At 34.1% G+C, this 21,834-nt stretch overlaps 1 protein-coding gene across 1 annotated transcript; it reads right to left on the bottom strand.

The window, feature by feature from the left end:
- Positions 1 to 13,172: 13,172 nt before the first annotated feature.
- Positions 13,173 to 14,093, bottom strand: LOC123235350 (olfactory receptor 2D2-like). Its single transcript, XM_044661463.1, has one exon. It carries the CDS (start codon positions 14,091 to 14,093, stop codon positions 13,173 to 13,175), a length of 921 nt encoding a protein of 306 aa, XP_044517398.1.
- Between the last annotated feature and the right edge of the window lie 7,741 nt (positions 14,094 to 21,834).

Here is a 21,834-nt window from a genome sequence, read left to right as displayed (position 1 = left end):
AGAACGAAGCTGACACTCTCTAAAATCACTTCAAGATCTACAGATGTGCTTCCTGAGGATACTCTCTTGGGCATTTAACAGAGATTAACTATATCATTGAATGTTTATGCTTTTAAAAAACAATGTTTATGCTTTTCCCATTTATTAATTTTCAGAGTATAACTGAGATTTTGGGGCCTTTAGGGAAGAGCTGTTAACTATTTAGGACAATTATGTACTTATTGATTCGTAATAGTGATGATCAGCAAATATTTTTTAAATAATGTATACATAATTCATTTCCTTGCCTTCCGTTTTGGAACAAAATTTGGTGTTTATACCCTTTTATTAACATGTATACCCTATTCACTAATTATCTTCTTCATGATGTTCTCTATTTTTTTTGTTCTTCTTCCACTTTCTCTTTTTTCTTTCTATTCCTAAAACTCATGGAAATCAGATCAGCTGAAAGAAAAGTGGAATTTTTAGCTAAGAAATTGACGTTTTAGTTAGAAAAACCCTCCAGATCCCTGGGAAAGTGAGGCAGAAGCAAAATTAAGCTTCCATATTCTGATTATCTTTGATGTATTTTTAATCCAATGATTATCTTGAATATTGGAGTCCAGTCTGTTCTCCATCCCAGACATCTTACATACCAGTTAGCAATGTTCTTTTTAAAGTGTAGCACCCAGGACTGAACACAATATTCCAGATATTGCATTAAAAGGAAAGAGTGATAAGGGACTATTTCTTTTGCCTGATTATGGTAGTATTTTTAAAAATATAGAAGAAAATAACACTGATTTCTTTGGCTTCTATGTGACATTACTGACTCATTTTAAGCTTGTTGTCCATAAAAGCTCAAGATCTTTTCCCATATGTATACATGAGGAAATATATATATATAAAGTTATATAGCCATAGCTACCTAAGGGCTGTACTCTGAAGATAATTTTATATATAGAACTTCTCATTTCTACCGAATACAGTAAACCCATAATTCTATTATGTCAAAAAATTAAGAACTTATTACAATTAAACTACCAGTTTTGTTGTCATTCAATTATTAAAAATCCATATAATTTTATAATTATGTTGACCTAATCTCTCCAGTTTATCTAAAACAATTTCATGAGAGCTTTAAAAAATATTCTGTAGAAATTTTAGTATACTTTCTCAAGTATGAGTCATTTCTTAATATATACTTATAATGCAAATATAGACAAAAAGGAAATAGAATGCACATTTTGGGGGTACAGTTCCTGTTTCCTTTTTTCTCATTGTACCTGCAATTTCTAACAGTTCATGACACATAATAGGTTCTTTAATTATTGCTGGTTTATTGCAAATGAGAGTGATTTGTCCAGAGTATTGAGTGATAATTGAAATGAGTTGGGTGGGCAGCTAGGTGGTTCAATGGATTGAGAGCCAGGCAGAGATGGGATGTCCTAGTTTCACAAACCAATACACAGTATCTATTCTAAGGCAGAAGGTAAGGGTTTAAAAAAAAGAAATGAGTTGAAAGAAACCAACTAGCCCACTCCCTGCCACTAGGAAGAAACCCTATATCAAATTGTATTTTTGCTGAGGTCATTATCTCCCTGCAGGAAATGCCCATATTAGGAGTCATCTGTCCCCAGATTTTATTCCACAAAAATGTAGATCCTTTTTATGGAAAGAAACATTTTTACCTTTAATTTCATGAGTTCCTTTTATGGAAGTTCATTGATGATATTAATCAGATTATAATGGGCCAATAGTACTACCTGAGGATCTGTGAGAAGTCATCTAATCCATTTTTCCTTTCCTACCACATGCTCTCTAATTCCATAAGGTCAATTTCTATCTATCTGTCTTACTTTTCTTGACTCTACTTCCTTCCACCTCCCTTCCTCCCTAAACTTTCTTACTCATCATTTCTTTTATGAGCCAAAATTTTGGCCAAGAAGTTTGTGAATCATGAAAGTGATTTAACCAAATTAAGGAAAAAAGAAGGAACCATATATTAAATGGAGTTTATAGTAAACAAATTAGCACTATCATCATATAAAACTCTTGTGAATTCTAAAATAATGCCTTAAAAATTTCCCTTATACCTTGGTCTAATTTCTAATCTCCTCTACTTCAAAGGAAATTTCTCAGTCTCCTGCATGCCAGAAAAAAACCATAATTTTTTATTGAAGTTTAGTGTTCTGTTTAGTTTTATTATTATGATTGCAATTCTATTTTCTTCTACTTGTCCTAGAAAATATACCATTTTGTAATAGGCTTTTAGCTGTAAATATTAGAACTTAAGTACCAATGATAATATAATTTCTTTTGAGTACCTAAGTCCAAATTCCAAACCACTAACTTGAGTAAATTTCTATAATGGTATTTGATTATGGTTTTGTAATAATCTATAAAGAAAATGCCACCCTTTAGAACTGGTGGCAATTCAACTGAATCAGTTTATATTCCATCCCATGTAGTTCCAATTTATATAAATAAATCTTGTCTTCCTGTTATAGAATATCTTTTAGGATATTTATATTTGTTTCTATTTGAAAGAAGCCAATTGCTTTTATTTTTAAATATTCTAAATTTTTTGACTAGCAAATTAATGAACTTTTATTGTTCTAATTTGTTCCATAATAAAATCTTAGATTCTTGGCAAATAAATAAGACGTGATTGTGGTAAATGAAAATGAGTGGAATGCTTGGGTCCTAGTCCTGATCTTGCTTTAGATTTGCTCCTTTCATGTTTCCATTTTCTGTTTTCCTTTCCCTACTTCTTAAATCTACCAACCTGAAATTTTGATTGTGTTCAAAGTTCTAGGGAGCACAGAAAAGTAAATCCAGGGGAAAGCAAATCTCCAACTTGTATTACTCTTCTGTGAAGTAAGGATGCAAAGAAGAACAAATTCATAAAACCATGTAATAACATAGTTTGGAGGAAACTCAGACCTTATCTAATGCGATTCGTGGCTTGCTAGGGACTGCCCTTTTCTACAACCACCAAATTCCCAACTAGTTCTTTAAAAAAGTCTTATATTTACAATTTTACATATTTACAGAAATATTGTTATTATAATATAATATCACTCCAAGTTTCTCTGGCTGTACTTCATTCTGAGACATAGTCCACCAAAGTACACAAAATAGAATAGTGTAAATCTGACCTTTCTTTTTAAGTTATGCTACTGAAATTCCATTGACTTTCTTGACTGCCATGCTTATTTAGTGATATCAAGATTTCAGTACAATTAGAAATCATGGATATTAAAATATTAACTGTTGTATCCCATTATGTATTTTTCCCCTTTTAGTTTGAGCTGAGCTATAGGAATATATATTTATGCTCATTATATTTCATGTTTTTACTTAACAGTTTGTTTTAGTTTTCGAGATCATTTTTGGATCTCAGTTTTTCAGTTTTCCATTCAATATTTAGCTTTCCAAGATTTTAGTAATCCTGATATCCTGGCTTTAATCCAAATCATTTAATCCAAATCCAAATCTTGTAAAGACAAGAAAGTGACTTCAGCCTAAAAACCCCAAAGAGCAACCAATTCCCTTCAACTTAGTGTCACTTTCTCCTTGACATTTTTTAGGGACAAAAATAAGAAAGAGAAGTCTGGAGGTGAGTCTCTCAAAATTCATCATAACAAGTTTGAATTTTCTGATGGAACTACACTTGAAGATTCTGAGTAAAAGTTATGATGTCCATAGGTTGTTGAAGGCTAAAGGATGGAGGGCTAGAGAGTGGAGAGGAATAAGAATTTCCATGAGATAGTTGTTTTTGATGTAGGCAGTCTTGCCAATTGTTAGTAATCAGCTAACTGAGAAATCTTACTTCGGATCCTGGAATAACTGAGTAGTGACAGATCTTAACTTCTGTATGAGGTAACAGAATATGTTTGTTTCTAAGATAGAGAGTTTAACTGGTCCTCACATTCTATTCTATTCAAATAACTCAGTTTGCAAATGAGTAAGCCAAGTCCCATATATTTTAAATTATTTCCCCAGAGTTATAGATGTGGTAAGCTTCAGACCTGGGATTTGAATGTGGTATCACTGACTCCAGAGTCAGTTACCTTTTTATGATGTCCTAGATGACATAAAAAACACCCTACAATGCTCTACAGCTGGATTAACCAAAGTTTAAGTAAATGCTTTACTTCTTCCTTTATTGCTTGGAATTATATTGTGGGAATTCTCTCTTTAGTGACCAACAGAGCATCACTATATCTGTGTGAAGGAAGGGTAATTTTTCATAATGAAAATGAAGAATTAGCTCCTCTCTCTCATGGTTTATAATAATGAGTGGTTAAAAGAAAGGTTTTTCCATTCTAGAATAATTTCTTTCAAAATAATAATATTAAATGCTTATTAAGATCTTTAAGTTTAATAAAACATTTTATATACATTTTCTCATTTAATACAATAAACCTCTTATGTAGGTGCTATTATTATTCTTTTTATTTTACAAATGAAGAAATTGAGGTTGATAGAAAATGATTTCTCTCGAGTCATATTGTTAGTGTCTGATGCAGGATTTGAATGCAAGTCTTCCTAACGCTAAGCCTGCCACTCTAGCCATTGCTTAATCCTTCTTAATTATGGATAGCATAAATAATATCCACATTCTACTTGCATCAAAGGAATTTTTCATTTCATGCAAGGTGTCACTCAGAATTCTATCCAGGCCAATTCCTGAGGAGTTTATGGTAGAGATATGGTAGGGAGTCACAGGTCACATATGGAAATTCATCTGCCTGTTTCCATTGCCAAGGGGAGAATATAACTATGTCAGATTTGGCAAAGAAGGATTTTTAAATGAAAAAGTAGACAAGATGCTGAATTAAAATCTTGAACCATTCAATATCAAACTGCCCTTTCTTTAGTAAGCTTGTCCATTTTGCCTCTTTTCTATTCTAAACCCAGCATTCTCACCTGGGTGGCAGAAAAAACCAGGAATACATCTCAGAGACAATGAAGAGACTTCAAATGTAGAACATAGAACAGAAAGCTGAGAAGTAGCCCCTTGGTAGGATAGAAACAGAGTGGTCTTGTCCAGCAGTCAAAGAGTACATTTGAAATTCTTGAAATAGGGATAGGAAGAAAGAAGGAAGGTGGGAAAGAAAGTATGAGAAGAATGGAAAACTGGACAAAATCAACCCTCCTCATAACCAAATACCCTTGATGGTTCAGAGTACTTATCTTTCTAAGAGTTCATTTTTTGATGAGAGTCCCACCAGCTTAAAGAGTTATGATGTGAGCTGGTCTCTAGAGCATCTAATAAACTCTAGAGGATTCCTCCTCATTACATTAGACTAGGCAATCAATGTTTCTATTCAGGATGGTTTTCATGTATTATCAAGGGGACATTTTAGTGCAGGTGACTCCAAGCTTTATCCTCAGCTCTAAAATTTGAATATTCTCTTTTGCAACCTCCTTATATTCTTTGTGACCTTACAGAGTGCTGACTAAATAACTAGGAGTGTGGTCCACTTGATTTTTCCAGGATACTAGATATCTTCTCCTGTGTTTATAAGAATATATACATTTCTGATCCTAAATTTCATTTTTGTTTTCTTAAGGAAGATAATAATTTGAAATATCTATAAGTTATATTCATCAGTATAATTGTATGGCCTTGGTGTTTAGTGATACTTGGATATTTGAAATCAGTAACAATATTGAGAAGATCTCAGAATTGGTGCCTCAGAGATCACCTCAGACAACCCAAATGATCAAATATTACTTTAACATCTTTGACAACATATATTTTTCCTGTTTAATCACTTCATGTGATATAACTACCTCCTTAGGTAACTCATTCTATTGTTGAACAACTATTAATCATTTAAAAAGATTTTACTTAGATTTGAAATTTACCTCATTGTAACTTCTATCCATTTCCTAGCCTGGTCTTCTGCCAGAGTTGCAACTAGCATAACTTGAAAGTATCTTCATATCAGGGCAATATAGGGAGAGAACATGCATCATCAGTGAAACTATGACTGTCCTTATAGTCATTTTTGCAACATTCTACTGGCTCTCTTTGTAGGATAGATCCTCAAAAATGCTGATCTAATGATAATAGTTGCATTTCTTGGCTTCTTTGACTTTTGTTTCCATCTTTTATAGGGTCTTGAGCCATATTCTCTTGAGGATGAACCATCACATTCTGTAGCCAACTTTGTCTTCTGTGTTATTGCAATCTCTCCCTTCAGCTAAATTTTTCCCTAGGAGCAAATATTTCTACTTATTAATCCCTCTCAGGTACCAAATAATGCAATTGTAACTCTTTAATATAGTGATCATTCAAACATGTGAAGACACGATGTCTACTAGTTTCTCTAGGAAAAATATTGTTAGATGATTCAATTAAGCTTCATGTAACATCATAGTTTACTTCGGATCTAGGAATATATGTTTTTGTTAGACAGGCTATTTCATGGTTGATCATGTGTTTTTGTTCCTTTTTTGAGTTGGCTTCTCTGCATGTTTGGGAGCCTATATGTCACATTTTAGCATTTTCTGCCCTACTCTTTCTAAATGTATCTTCCTTCTTTTATCCTAAAGGAGTAAGTTTTTCTTAGAGCCATTCCAATATTTGTTCTTCAGTTTTTAATCCCTCAGAGGACTTTTAAAAATCTACCTACTTCTATTTTCAACATTTAAATAGTCAATGTTCTTTCTAAATGATGGTACATATAATTCAGTCCAATTTGAAGTCTCTTAGTGACCCCTCCAGGACTGAATTAAAAGACTATCACATGGTCCTACCAACCACTAGGATAGATAAACAACATTGAAATAGAACATTGCTCATGCCTTCTTTTGTGACCTATTTTAGAAATCATCTTCCCTTTTAAAAGGACTGAGAAAGGAAAGTCAAATTCCCAGCTAACTACCATAGGTCTGGAGACAATCAAAGCTATAGCAAGGTTTTTTATTTTGTTTCATTCTGATTTTAACATTTTAAGACATTCTGTCATTTAACACTATATCTCATCGTTTCATTACTTAGAAAGTCATTTTTGTAATAAAAAGGAAAAGTGAAAAAATTAACTTCATATAACAATAAATCTATATATTGTATACTTCTGAGAGTATATATATATAATACTTTGCAACCATAGTTTTTCCTTCTACAAGGAATGATGTAGATGTTTTCCTGCCATTTTATTTGGAACCAAGTTTGGCCATTCAAATTAACCAGTTTCATTAAAAAATATTGCTACTCCTCTTGTTCTTTTCATCTACTTTTCTATAGTGATTGTATATATAGTCCCGTGAGTTTTGCTCATTTCATTCTGTAGTAGTTTTTACAAAAATTCTTCTGCTTCTTCGAAGTTTTTATATTTATTGTTTCTTAACAAGAAGTAGTATTCTATTAGATTCATTTGGTCACGATTTGTTTAGTCATTTCCTTGATGGACATCTATTTTATTTCATGTTCTTTGAATAAATTAATTGAAATTAATGAAAAGAAGCATTAAAAAAATCTTATGTACCAAATACTATATGTACTAGGGGCAGCTAGGTAGTATAGTGAATAGAATGTCTGCCTGAAGTCAAGAAGACTCATCTTCCTGATTACAAATCTGTTCTCTGATGCTTACTATGTAACCTATGAAAAGTAATTTAACCCTATTTGACTCAGTTTCTTCTTCCGTATAATGATATGTAAAAGGAAATGACTGTTCACTCTAGCATCTTTGTCAAGGAAAATCCAAATGAGGCCACAAAGTTGGAAATGAGTGAACAACAACAACAAATATATACAAAGCACTCTTCCAAGTGCTTTCAAAGAGCTGACATTCTACTCATTGGAGAAAAAAATGGAGGGAGGTGGTGCCAAGAGAAGGACATTTAGAAAATTAAAGCAATGATGAATAGAACTATAAGAGTAGTTTGACACACCTTTAGTGGGAACAAGAACAGATTTGATTTGATTATGGTTAAAGAATTAGAAAATAGTGGTAAGAGGAGAAGAAAAAGGATGTAGATGAGAAAGCAAGGGAACTGGGGGTATGGGGAAGTGAAATAAAGCACTGTTGTGACTGGGCTTGTATATAATGAGTAACAGAGGCAAGCATCACTTTGATACCACAAGAAATACTGATATAAGAATTTTGGGGATAGTATGCTTTGTGTAGGTGGTAGTGTGCTCTGATTTGCTTATGCTATATGGCTATTGGTGAGATATTTAGATCTTTTAGCAATTTGTAAGGCTCATAGACACTTTCCTAGAAAATAATGTCTCGCATCCTTCTACACTAGCTATTCTTGTCCTTGATCTTGACTCTTTGGATACTAGATAATCAGCATCTAATAATCAAATAGAAACCACCATTATTTCTGGAAATGGACATGATTTTGGAATACTGTGTGTTTTCACTCACCAATCTTATGATTTCCCAGAATTTTCTGCTCTGGCCACTATTTTCCTATATGTCTTGTCTCTCCCTATTAGTTCATAATTTTCTGGATAGCAATTACCATATCATTTTTTATTTGTTTATGTCCCAGTTTCTTGCACATGAATGGTAAATAACTACCTTGCATTTGTTCTTTTATTTATTAATAATTTCAAATTCTTTACCTGGATACTAAGACCAATCCAAAGGTCCATTTAATATGTAGTTATATGTCTAATTGTAGTCTCTCTGATATTAAATATTTTCGTCTTTGTTAATTTACTGTGTGAATTACTTTGATTTCTATTTCTTTTGTTAATAGTGATATAAAGAGCCCTTTCTTATGATTGTTAATGGTTTCCCCATATTCTTTCATGAATAGATTTTTCATGTCCTTTGATCATGAGTCTTTGAGAAATTACCATTGTGTCTTCATAGGTACATTGCATCATGACATGTATTACAATTCAAGAACTACAGAAACATATTCATAATGGTAGTATAATTAATATGACAGGAGAAATTGATGTTTGGGAGAGTGCCTCCTCTACCCTGAGAACAAAGCCTACCTTTAAGATAAAAATAAAAGTAAAGAAAAAGTGTAGGAAAATGAGCAAACTTCAAAAAATACCTAAGTATAGAAAATTATTATGGAAATAAGGAGGAGCAAAGTGCAAATCCAGAAGGAGGCAATGAGATTAAAGCAGCTACATGCAAGACTTTTAAAAAAATGGGAATTGGTCCCAGACCCTGGGAAAACTGAAAAAGGATTTGAAAAATAAAATAACAGAGGAACAGAAAAAATGGGAAAAGGAAAGTAAATCAGTGCAAGAATGAGCCATCATCTTGGAAAAAGAAGCACAGAAAAATACTGATGAAAATAATTCCTAATAAGCAGAATTGACTCAGGAGGTCCTAGGTTCAAATCCGGCCTCAGATACTTCCCAGCTGTGTGACCCTGGGTAAGTCACTTGACCCCCATTGCCTACCCTTACCAATCTTCCACCTATAAGTCAATACACAGAAGTTAAGGGTTTAAAATTAAAAAAAAAAGCAGAATTGACTAAATGGAAGAAGAAGTACAAAAGTCCAATTAAGAAAACAGTTTTTTTAAAAAGTAGAACTGGTCAAATAGAAAAGGAGTTTCAAAAACTCATTGAAGAAAATAATGGAAAAATTAATTGAAATTAAAAATTAATGGAAGCTAATGACATTATGAGATACCAAGAAATTAGAAAACAAAATCAGAATGAAAGAAGTAGAAGAAAATATGAAATATTTCACTGGAAAAACAACTGACTTGAAAAAGTTTCATGAGAGACATTTTAAGAATTATTAGACTATCTGAAAGCCATGATATAAAAAAGGATTGATATATTACAAGAAATTATGAAAGGAAACTGTCCTGATATTCTTGAATGAAAGGATAAAATAGAAAATGAAGAATTCAATTAAACATCACCTCTTTAAATAAGTTCCCAAGTTCCAATTTACAGGAATATTATAGTCAAATTCCAGAGCTCCCAGGTCAAGAAGAAAAAAACTCAACCAGTCAGAGAAAAACAATTAAAATATGTTGTAGCCACAGTCAGGATTACTCGGCACTTAGCAACATCTACATTAAATGATCAGAGGGTTTGGAATATGATATTCTGGAAGGCAAAGGAATTTGGTTTACAACCAAGAACCATCTATGCAGAAAAACTGAGTATGTTCTTTCAGGGTAAAAATGATCATTTAATAAAATAGATTTGCAACCAATACTGGTTGATGTTCAAATCAAGACCCATGAGAAGCATAAAAAGATAAAAAGAAAGAGGTAATTTAAGTGATTCAATAAGACCAGTCTATATAGGAAGATGATACTAATACCTCCTAAAAATTTGATGATTAGTTATATTTGAAGAAGTATACATAGATGGAGGGTGTGAGAGTAAGTTGACTCGGATGACATGATATCCAAAAAATTTTTTAATAGTGAAAAAAGGCTTTAACTGAAAAAAAAAGGAGGGACTGAAAGAGATGTGAAGAAACTATTATAAGAACACAGAAAGATGATTAAATGACTAGGTGTATTGCCTACTCAGTTTTTGCTATTATACCAGACATTTTTATCATCTGTTTACAAGAATATGTATATATCTGATTATAGATTTCATGGTTTCATCAGTATAATTGTATGATCTTGGTGTTTGATGATACATAGATATTTGAAATCAGAAACTAGAATTAGAGGATCCCAGAGCTGGGGTCACGGAAGTCATTTGGTCCAACTCAATTGATCATGTCTTTCTATAGCTTCTATACCTGGTCCTTTTGGCACTGCTTGAGACTTCATGGGATCTCAGTACCTCCTGATAATTCTCATTTTACTTTGGGACAGCTATTAATTGTTCAGAATTTTTTCTTATAGGGCTAAAATTTGTATCTTGTCTCTGTTTTCTTTGTCCAACATTCTGTCTGAGTTGAAACTAACATGGGAGGAACATAGCTTCATATCAAGGCAAAAATAGAGAGGGGATATATTTTATCTGTGAGGTGATAGCTGTCCTCATACCTGTCCTTTCCCTCTTTCACTGACCCACTCAACAGCACAACCACCCCAGGCTATCAGCTTCATAACTCTACCACTGATGCATTCTTATCCTTCTATGGACTTTTGTTTCCAACCCTTATATATGCTTAGGGTACAGTTTCTTCAGGATGACCTATCCCCATTCCTGTGGCAATTCCACAATTGTCCCATTGCCCTCTCTATTGTTGCAGTCTTCACCTTCCAGCTAAATTTGCAATGGGAATAAACACATCTAGTCACTGCTCTATTCTCTGACATTATGTGGAACAACTGTAATCTCTCTTCAACATGGTAACTGTTTAAACATCTGGATATAGCTCTCATACCCCCTAAATCTTTTCACCATGATAAATACCCTAGAGTCTTCCACTGGTTTTCATGTGACATAAAAATTTACTTCAGCTCTACACAGGTATGTCTTTGATGATCAGACAATTTCATGATTATCTGCCTTCACTTAGATTGACTGCTCTATACAATTGAGAGGTATATGTCATACTTTAGAGCAGGGGTTGGCAACGTATGGCTCTCAAGCCATATCTGGCTCTTTTGAGGGCCAGATATGGTCCTTTCTGCAGGAGCCATAAAGTCAATTTTTTTTTCAGGCACTGTTACAGGAGCACGCACTGTGAGCACTGTATGGCTCTCACAAAATTACATTTTTAAAAACGTGACGTTTATGGCTCTCATGGCCAAAAAGGTTGCTGACCCCTGCTTTAGAGTGTCTTTATTTAGCTCTCAGTTACTTTTTCCTATTCATTTCCTTCCTTCTATTCTTTTATAAGACTAAGTTTAAATTCATTCCAATACCTTTTCTTAGTCCTTTTATACCTTAGGAAGCTTCTTGTCAATACTAACTAATAGGACCATTTTATATGGCATAGTCTATGTGCCTTGCTCTGTGCTAAGAGCTTGTAATTCTTCATTTGATTCTCACAACAACTCTTATAAGTAAGTGCTATTATTGTCCCCAGTTTGAATGAGCAAACTGAGGCAAACGGAGGTTAAGTGACTTGCCCAGAGTCACATATCAAGTAAGGGTCTGAGGCAGATTTCAGTACAGAATGATGTGTACTCCTGACATCATGTCTAGTACTTTATACACTATGCCACCTAGCTGCCTGAGATCACCAAAATACACTCCAGAATTATATAAATATAATTTATAGATATCCTCAAGAATTATAGATACAATTATAAGTTGCTCTTTAGTGAAACAAACAACTTGAATAATTGGAAGCTTATTCAAAGATCCTGCTTGGATGATGTGGGAGTAGGGTGGTCTGCATACCATACAGACAGGATTCTGGATACACTTCACTCTAAGACTGCCTCTCTTAAAATGTTACATTCTATATACAAAGCACACATTTCCTGATTTAGACTAGTAATCAAAAAACATATGTCACTAAAACCTCAATCAACTTTAATTCTGTTTCTAATAATACTAGTTTAAGATCAGCGTAAGGAAGTAGGATAATTTAGAAAATGTGAACCAGTCTCAGAGTCAAGAAGTGTGATAAGAGTCAAATGTCAAGAGTCAGAACTTCTTTGGCTATGTGATCCTGGTCAATTCACTCATCAGATGCATGTCCATGGGATAACTTTTATGTAAGACAATATATCTTAAAATGTTTGCCATCTTCATTGGTAAAATGCCTTTGAGAATTTCCTTAATTATACTTCTCTACATTGACATAATAATAGATTCATGCATATATCTAAAAGATTAACTTTGTATGCTCCTCTCAAATTGATTTACAGTGGCTTGATTGTCTTTCTTTGTTGCCGTGAGTCCTTATGCCATAGATGACTATTCTCCAAGTCCAGTGTAGCATTTCTAAGGGCTTTGAAAATTTTATTATCTTTTTTATCTTATTGATATTTATTGATTATTTATTATCTTATTGATAATACTTTTCCCAGAGTTTTTCATATTAGTAAAACTCCACCCACATCTATGGAGAAATTAATACATCATCTTAAATTTCTTTCATTCATTGAATCATTGCAAGGATGTACAATAATATACAATATACATACATATTTACATACATATATGTATATAGAGAGATATATGAAAAAGGACAATGATTTCAAGTATTACATAATAACAGTAATAGTAGGCTGATTTTTCTGCTAGGAGGCTAAATGGTAAGTGTAGGACATTAAAGGTATGGCCAAATGTAGCACTATGACAATGAGGGTTATTTCCTTTTGATTGCATTTTTGAATGCTCTCTTCACTTCCTTATTCCTCAGACTGTAGATGAGAGGGTTAAGCATAGGGTTTACGACACCATAAAATACAGCAACCCGCTTGAACTGCTCCCTGGAGGACTTGGGTGTCATGTAGCCAATAATGAGAGTCCCATAGAAAAGGATGACCACAAGGAGATGAGAGCCACAGGTGGAGAATGCCTTGAGTCTTCTTGATGTTGTCTTCATTCTAATGACAGTAACTATGATGAATCCATAGGAGACTAGAATCAAGGACACAGGTGCAAGAAGAATCAAAACTCCAATTAAGAAAATAGCCATTTCTGCTGTATGAGTGTCTCCAGATGCCAGAGTCAAGAGAACTGGTGCCTCACAAAAGAAATGAGCAATCCTATTGTCTCCTTGGTAGGGTAAGCATAGTGTAAATATAGTGTCAACTGAGGATGCAAAAATACCACTGACCCAGCACACCAAAGCCAATTGTCCACACACCTTCCCTGTCATGATGAGAGAGTAATGCATGGGATCACAGATTGCTAAATATCGGTCATAGGACATCACAGCTAACAGTGAACACTGTGTAGCTCCAGAAATGATAGAAAAAAAAATCTGAGCTGCACATCCCATAAAAGAAATGGAATTCCTTTTAGTTAACATGTGGATTATAGCCTGGGGAACTATGACAGTAGAGAGGCCAAGGTCAGCTAAAGACAAATTGCAAAGGAAAAAGTACATGGGTGTATGGAGCTGGGAATCAGTTAGAACCAGATAGATGAGGAGTAAGCTCCCAAGTACAGTACCTAAGTAGACCCCCAAGAACAATACAGTGAGCAGCAGCTGAGTTTGAGGGTCCCCAGAAAGACCCAGAAGGAGAAATTCTGTCACCCAGGTCCTATTGTTCTGGTTCATGTTTGATCTTCCTGCTTCTTGATAAAGGCACCTGTAGACACTTTTAGTAGGGATATAATCTTAGCATTACAGAATCTTAGAATTTCAAAGGGCTCTAGGATGTCATCCAGTCCAACTTTCCATCAAACCATCCACATCTACCATGATTAAATTTCCAAAGATCTTTTTCATTAATGAGTAATGCATCCTAAAAAAAGAAAGCCATTTCATTGTTTGATAGCTCAAAGCATAGAAAACATTCCTTCATATAATAAGCCAATGTATGGCATGTATTATAGTATAGTAGACAGGAAGTGACTTTGCTAGTTTCTTAGTCTTAGTATTAGGCATAAGTCAGTTGTCAGACAGCAAATTTCCAGGAAGCAGACAAAAGGATCATAGAAAGATATAATGGAATAGCAAGGCAGGATGATTATGGTAATCTCTGATTTTAGCTTCCTTTCTTATCATTCATGTTTATGTACTTCATTGGTAATTGGCCAAAAAGACTTGTAAAGAAAACTAATTGAAGACTAATAGGTAGTGATGATTCCACTTTTCCTTTTGGACAATTTAATACTAATTCATCTTCTTACACCCTATGTTCTCTGTTTAAAAGCACCCACCCCAACAAATCCTGCCATCTGACCTCATTTCTATTCCCTAGACAGAATACTCATTATCCCATCTCTGGGAGTTTTACTGACAGTCTCTAATGACAGGAATGCTCTCATTCCTCATCTCTTCCTTCTGGCTCCCCTCACTTCATTCAAATCCCATATAAGATCACACATTCTGCAAAAAGCCTCTCTTGATTCTCCTTAATTCTATTACCTTCAATCTATTTATTATTTTTAGTTTATCCTGTTCCTTACTTATTTCTACATAGTAATTTTCATCTTATTTCTCCTTTTGGACTATGAACACACTGAGATCGGAAATTGCCCTTTGTCAGTCAGTTGATAAAATTCATTAAGTGCCTCTTATGTACCAGACATTGTATGAAGTGCAGGGAATGCCAAGATAAGCAAAAGATAATTCCTGCCTTTGAAAACTTCACAATCTAATGCAGGAGACAACATGCAAATACTATCTATAGGAACAATAGTAAATAATTGACAGCGGGAAAATCTTAGAATAAGAGAGATTGTAAACAACTTCCTCTAGAAGATGAGATTTTAACTGAGATTTAAAGGAAGCAAGAGAAGCTGAGAGATAGAGATGAAGAGAAAAGCATTCTATGCATTAGCTAAAGCCAGTGAAAATGTCCAGCTTAGTGAGTCTAATTTGTGTACTCTGTTCTGTTTGAAAACTGGGACAATATTGTCTCTTCTTCTGCCCTTCTAGATCTCTTCCACTTTACTAAATAATAAACTTTTATCAAGTAAATTAATAAAAATACAAACATGTTAGCAGGAAAACTCTATTCTGAATTAATTTTCAAAAATATTTAACCTCAATTACCTGTCACATATATGGATTTCAAATACTCAAATCTGGACAAAAAAAAAGCATTAAAATGTACTCTTTTTTTGAGGATAGTTGCTGTTTCATTTTTTTTCTCCTTGTATCTGCAGTGTTTAATTCAATGTGTGACATTTAAAATAGATCCTTCAATTAATGGTGGCTAATTGCATAAGAGTGATGGGTTCAGAGTATTGAGATGAGTTAGAAGAATGGCCTGTCCACTTTAGATTATGGATCAAGAACACTATCTCCTTGAAAGTAATGCCCATTATAGGATTCAAAGGACCCTATTTACAAGATTCTGTTCCATGATAATGTAGACAGTTTTATTATGGACAGAAACATTTTCCCTTGAATTTTGTGGATACCTTGTTGTCAAATGATATTTTATGGAAGCAAGTGGAATTAATTTTAGGACATTCCAGCAACATGTTCTATGCAGTTCAATGAAATTTAATTGTTTTTCAATTTAGGATTCTGTTTAGTTTAATTCTATTTCTCATTGAAAATGTACCATTTTTGATACACATTTGAATTTAGATATGACACATTTGAATTTAGATATAAGATCGTAAGTACCAATGATAATATTGTTTCTATTGATGATAAAATTCCAAACCCCTAATTCACAAATAGACTTCTACAATATTTCATTATAGTTTGGTAAATCTCTTGGAAAACCTTTTGGAACGGTGGTTATTCCAACTGAATTAGTCTACATTCCCTTCCTTGTGGTTCTTGCTTACCAAATAAATGTTTTGGACATCTATATGTGTTAGTATCTGAAAAGAATTAATTGAATTTTTTACTAATGTCATCAGTTTAGATTAACTCAGATTTACAGCACCCCTGAGTAGTGCAACTTAATGAAATTTGATTATCTTGACTTCCTGTTCCATTTTAAAATCTTATTTTCTTTGTCAATAAATAAAATGTGATTATTATAAGTAAAATTATTTTGAATTGAAATTTCTGGTTTTCTACTTTAGTTTTGCTCCTTTCACATTGTCTATAGTCCTTTCTCTACTTCTTAATTCTACCTACCTGAGATCTTGATAAGTGTCCAGAATTCCAAAGGACCCAGAAATGTAGATCCAGGAGAAGGCAAACCTCTAACCTGTCATATTACTCTGCTGTAAAATTAGTATCCAAAGAAGAGCAATTTTATAAAACCATATAATCACATAGATGGGAGCAGCATCAGAGCTCATCTAATGCAATTTATGTCTTGCTAAGAACTATCTTTTCCTTTCACCAAATTTCCAATAAATTCTTTTAAAAGTATTATTTTTCCATTCTAAATGTTTCCGTCTTAGTATCAATTCTAAAATGGAAGACAAGTGCTAGGTTATGAGAATTACATGACTTGTCTAGAGTCACATAGCTAAGAAGTATCTGAGGCCAGATTTGAACCTAGGTCCCCCAGACTCCAAACCTGGTGATCTCTCTGCTGTGCTACCTAATTTCCTCTGAAACTTATTTCTTAGACTACAATGACATTCTTGATTGCCTTGTCCTATTATTTAGTAGAGTCAACATTTCAGTGTATTTGAAACCATATAGTTTAAAATATGAGCTGTTGTCTCCTCATGAGTGCTTTCCCCCCTATGAAGCATAGGAATTTATTTTTGTATTTATTTAAATTTCATATTTGTACTTGTTCCTTTGTTTTAGTTTTCAGGATCTTTTTTGACCTCATTTTACCATCCAGCATTTAGGTTTCCAAGGTTTTGATAATTATATCCATGCCATAATCCAAATATTTGATTCCTAAAAACAAAAAAAGTGACTTCGGTATGACAACCAAATAGAGCAGCCAGTTATTTCCAGTCCGATCTCATTTTCTCCTCAGAAATTTTTAGGGACCAAAATAATGAAGAGAATCCCTTGGGTATGTGTCTCAGAATTCATCAAAATAGGTTTGAGTTATTTTTTTATGCAGACAAAGTTAAACATCCTAATTAATACTATGATGCCCAGAAGTTGTTGAAGACTAAGATACTGAGAGGTAGATAGTGGAAGAGAATTAGAATTTCCCTGAGCTAATTCATTCTAACAAAAAAAAATCTTGCCAGTGTATAATGATCAACTCAGTGAGGGATGCTACTTTGGACTCTGGCATCTCTAGATAGTGGCAGGATCCTGAATTATACAGATCAGTATGAAATAGCACAGTTCATTTTAGGATTCTTATATAGAGAGTTCAACTGGTCTTCAGAAGCAATCTTATTCAAACCTCTTATTTTCCAAAAGAAGAAACTGAGGCCCAGAGATGTTAAATGATTTTCACAATGTTACACAGTTGGTAAGCATCAGAGCTGGGATTCGAATCTAGACTTACTGACTCTAGAGGTAGCTCTCTATTTGCTAGGTCAGAGAATATCTTGGAAACTGTAATATTTTCTGTTTGGACACTAAAGACATCCTCTTTTCCTTACAGTTGGATTAATGAAGATTTGAAAAAAAAGTATCACTTTTCCCTTTAATGTCTGAAATTACATTTTAAAGGTTATCTGTTCAATGTTTCTTACCCAGATCATTGCTAAGCCTATGTAAGGTAGAGTGGTTTTATTTTCTTGTATGAGTATGGGGACTAGGTCCTTTCAGCCTTTAGCTATATATCTATATCTATATCTATATCTATATCTATTTATCTATCTATCTATATCTATCTATCTATCTATCTATCTATCTATCTATATATATATATATAGAGAGAGAGAGAGAGAGATGGTTATTCCACTCTAGGCCAATTTTCTTACAGTAATAGTAATATTGAATGTTTATAAAGATTATAAGCTTAAAATACTCTTTATATAAGTTTTCTTATTTAATACAATAATCTTGTGAGATACGTACTTTTGTACTTTTATTTTACACATAAGGAAAATTGAGGTTGAGAGGAACTAAATGACTTGTCTAGTATCATACTACTAATAAGTGCCTAAGGCAGGATTTGAACTCAAGTCTTCCTTATTCCAAGCCCAGCTCTCTAGCTCAACACTTCCTAATTTTGGATAATATAAAGATAATCTACATATTGCTTATCTCAAAGAAATGCAAGCTGTTACTTAGAACTAATTACAGGACAGTTTCTGATAAGTATGTGTTAGTGATGGAAAACACAGGTCTCATATGGAAACTCTTCTGTTTTCTTTGCAAGGAAGAAAACATTGGCATATCAGATTTTGTGGACAGGTATTCTCAAAACAAAAAGTACAAAGTCAGAGAGATTTTGAATTCAAATTCCCATGAAACATCAAATATCAAATTCCCCCTTCTTCAGTAAGCCTCTCCACTTTGCCTCTTCCCTGATCTAAATCTAGCACCCTCACCTGGGGTAGAAAAGCATCTCATAGCCAGTGAAGAGCCTTCAAATGCCGAAGGAAGAGAGTAGATAACTGGCTTAAGCCAACTCTTACCAGAAGGAAATATCCCTGGTGGTTTAGAGTACCTATATTTCTAATGAGAACTTATTGTTTGAGGATAGTCCCAGTTTAATAGATTATGGTGTAAGCTGGTCTCTAGAGCTTCTACTATAGTCTGGAGAATTCCTGCTCATTAGAATAGACCTGGTACTCTATGTTTCTATTCATGATTCTTTTCAGGTGTTATTAAGGAGACATTTTAGTGCAGATGACTTAAAGTTATGCCATCAGCTCAAATTCTGAACATTTTCTTTCTATCCCTTCCCATATTTTTGTGACTTCATAATTAGGTATATATAAGGATGCTTAAATAACTAGGATGTAGGTTACTCTATTTTTGCCTGGATACCAGACATCTCATCTGTTTATAAGAATACTTAAATTTATAATTCTAGATTTTATGATTTATTTTTCTAAGGCAAAAATAATTTGAAATGTCCATTATTTATAATACCATTGCAATTGTATTATTTTGAGGTTTGTTGATAGTTCAATATTTGAAACCAGGAACTAGAATAAAAAAGATCTCAGAATTGGTATCTCAAAGATAATCTAGGCTGGCCTAAATAATCAAACAACTCTATAGCACCCTTGACAATTGTTCACCTTCCTTTTGCTTGATCATCTCATGTAAAACTCCCTATTTCCTCAGGTGGCTCATTCAATTTTTTTCATTATTCATTATGTGATGGATCATATGTTTTTCTTCTATGTTTCTGTTTCCACAGTTCTTTCTCTGGATGTGGATAGCATTCTTTCTCAAGTTCCTCTGGACTGTCCTGGGTCATTTCATTGCTGCTAGTAGAAAAGTCTATTACATTTGATTGTGCCACAGTGTATCTGTCTGTGTATAATGTTCTCCTGGTTCTGTTCCTTTTGCTCTGCATCAATTCCTGGAGGTCTTTCTGGTTCACATAGAAATCCTCCAGTTCATTATTCCTTTTGGCACAATAATACTCCATCACCATCAAATGTCATAATTTGTTCAGTCATTCCCCAATTGACCGACACACCCACATTTTCTAATTGTTTGCCACCATCAAGAGTGTGGCTATAAATATTTTTACAAGTATTTTCCCCTATAATTCCTCTGGGGTACAAACCCAGAAGTGATATGGCTGAATCAAAGGGCTAGCATTCTTTTCAAGCCCTTTGCACATACTTCCAAATTGCCCTCCAGAATGGTTGGAGCAATTTATAATTCCACCAGAATTGTTCTATTTTTTAACCAGTGCCAGAAAGTTTTCATGATTACTGCTTTATGGTAGTTTGAGATCTGTTATAGCTTGGCCACCTTCCATCTTATTTTCCTCCATTTATCTTCTCTCTCTCTCTCTCTCTCTCTCTCTCTCTCTCTCTCTCTCTCTCTCTCTCTCTCTCTCTCACCACTTCCCTGCCTCCCTCTCTTCCTCTCTCTCCTTTCAACCGTTCACTGTTCAGAAAGCTTTGTGTCTGACTACTGTCTCCCCCAATTCACCCTCCCTTTTGCCTATCTTCCCCTCTTTTCTTTTTTCCCCTCCCCTCCTACTTCCCTATAGGATAAGATAGGTTTCTATAACCAACTTAGTGGGGATGCTATTCTACCTTTAAACCAATTCCAATAAGATTAAGGTTCAAGCTTTGCCTGACATCCTCTCCCATCTTCACTTCCACTGTATTAACTCTTTTTGTCATTTCTCTTGTGAAAAATTGACCTCTCCTTTTTCTTCTCCTTAATGTGTTCTTCTAACACTTTAATTTTGCTTTTTGGGAGGAGGATATCATCTAATCATATCCTATTTTTTTATTTTTATAAAAATTTTCCACAGTTACATAATTCATGTTTTTACTTTACCCTTCACCCACTCACCACCACCCTCCCCTCCCCCCAGCTAACTTGCATTTCCATTGGTTTTAATATGTGTGGTCAGTCAAGACTTATTTACATATTATTGATAGTTACATTGGTGTGGTCTTTTTGGGTCTACATCCCCAATCATGTCCTCATCAACCCAAGTGTTCAAGCAGTTGTTTTTCTTCTGTGTTTCCACTCCTGTAGTTCTTCCTCTGAATGTGGATAGCATTCTTTTCCTTAAATCCCTCAGAATTGTCTTGGGTGTAGTATACAGAATTGGGGTCATATAGTTTTTTCTAGCTTTGGCTGAGTTCCAAAAGCTGTTAGGCTTTTGGAATCTTGAGGAGAGGAGGCAGTTGACTGGATCTTCCGTAGAGGGAGGTGGTCAATGAGCGAGCTGCTTTGATTACCTAGCTTTAATATTGAAATTTAGCCTAGCTTTGATATATTTACTTAAGAAATTATTTTAGATAAATCCTTTATATTTTCCTTTCCTAATACCACCCCTGCCTTCCCTCCCTTATCTTATGTGTTTGTAGAGTTAATAAGGAGAGTAATTAGAGAGGAGTTAAGTCTGTGAAGAGTTATTTAATTGACAGCATTAGTTATAGTTAGTCAAATCATCATTTATTCCCTTTAGATAGAAATAGCATTTTGTAAAGCTGAGTTTAAAGGCAGGTCCTTACTCAGACTCCATCTTTACTTCCCTTCCCCCACCTGAGATTCCTGAGACAACTGATAGGGCTTTCCTTTGATCCACCTTCCTAACAAACCATCCTTCAAACAAAATAAACCCTTTTTGTGTTTCAACAACCCTAATTAGCATAATTTGTCTGTTAGTTATCAAGAGGGAAGAAGAGGGAAAGAGACAACATACTCTGAGCTTAGAGGGAAGCTGGGGCATCCATCTTGAAGGAAGGTGTTACTTCAAAACAAGTCCCTTCCTGTGAAATTAACTAAAGCCTGTTTGTTAATTTCAGTCTAGTCTATTTCCCTCAGCTTGTGTTTTGAGTCTAAGTCCCAGTCTGTAAGC

This window comes from Gracilinanus agilis, chromosome 2, assembly GCF_016433145.1.
Source record: "Gracilinanus agilis isolate LMUSP501 chromosome 2, AgileGrace, whole genome shotgun sequence".
Lineage (NCBI taxonomy): Eukaryota > Metazoa > Chordata > Mammalia > Didelphimorphia > Didelphidae > Gracilinanus > Gracilinanus agilis.
Note: the sequence above shows the minus strand (reverse complement) of the source record. Positions and strands in the feature narration are given on the sequence as shown.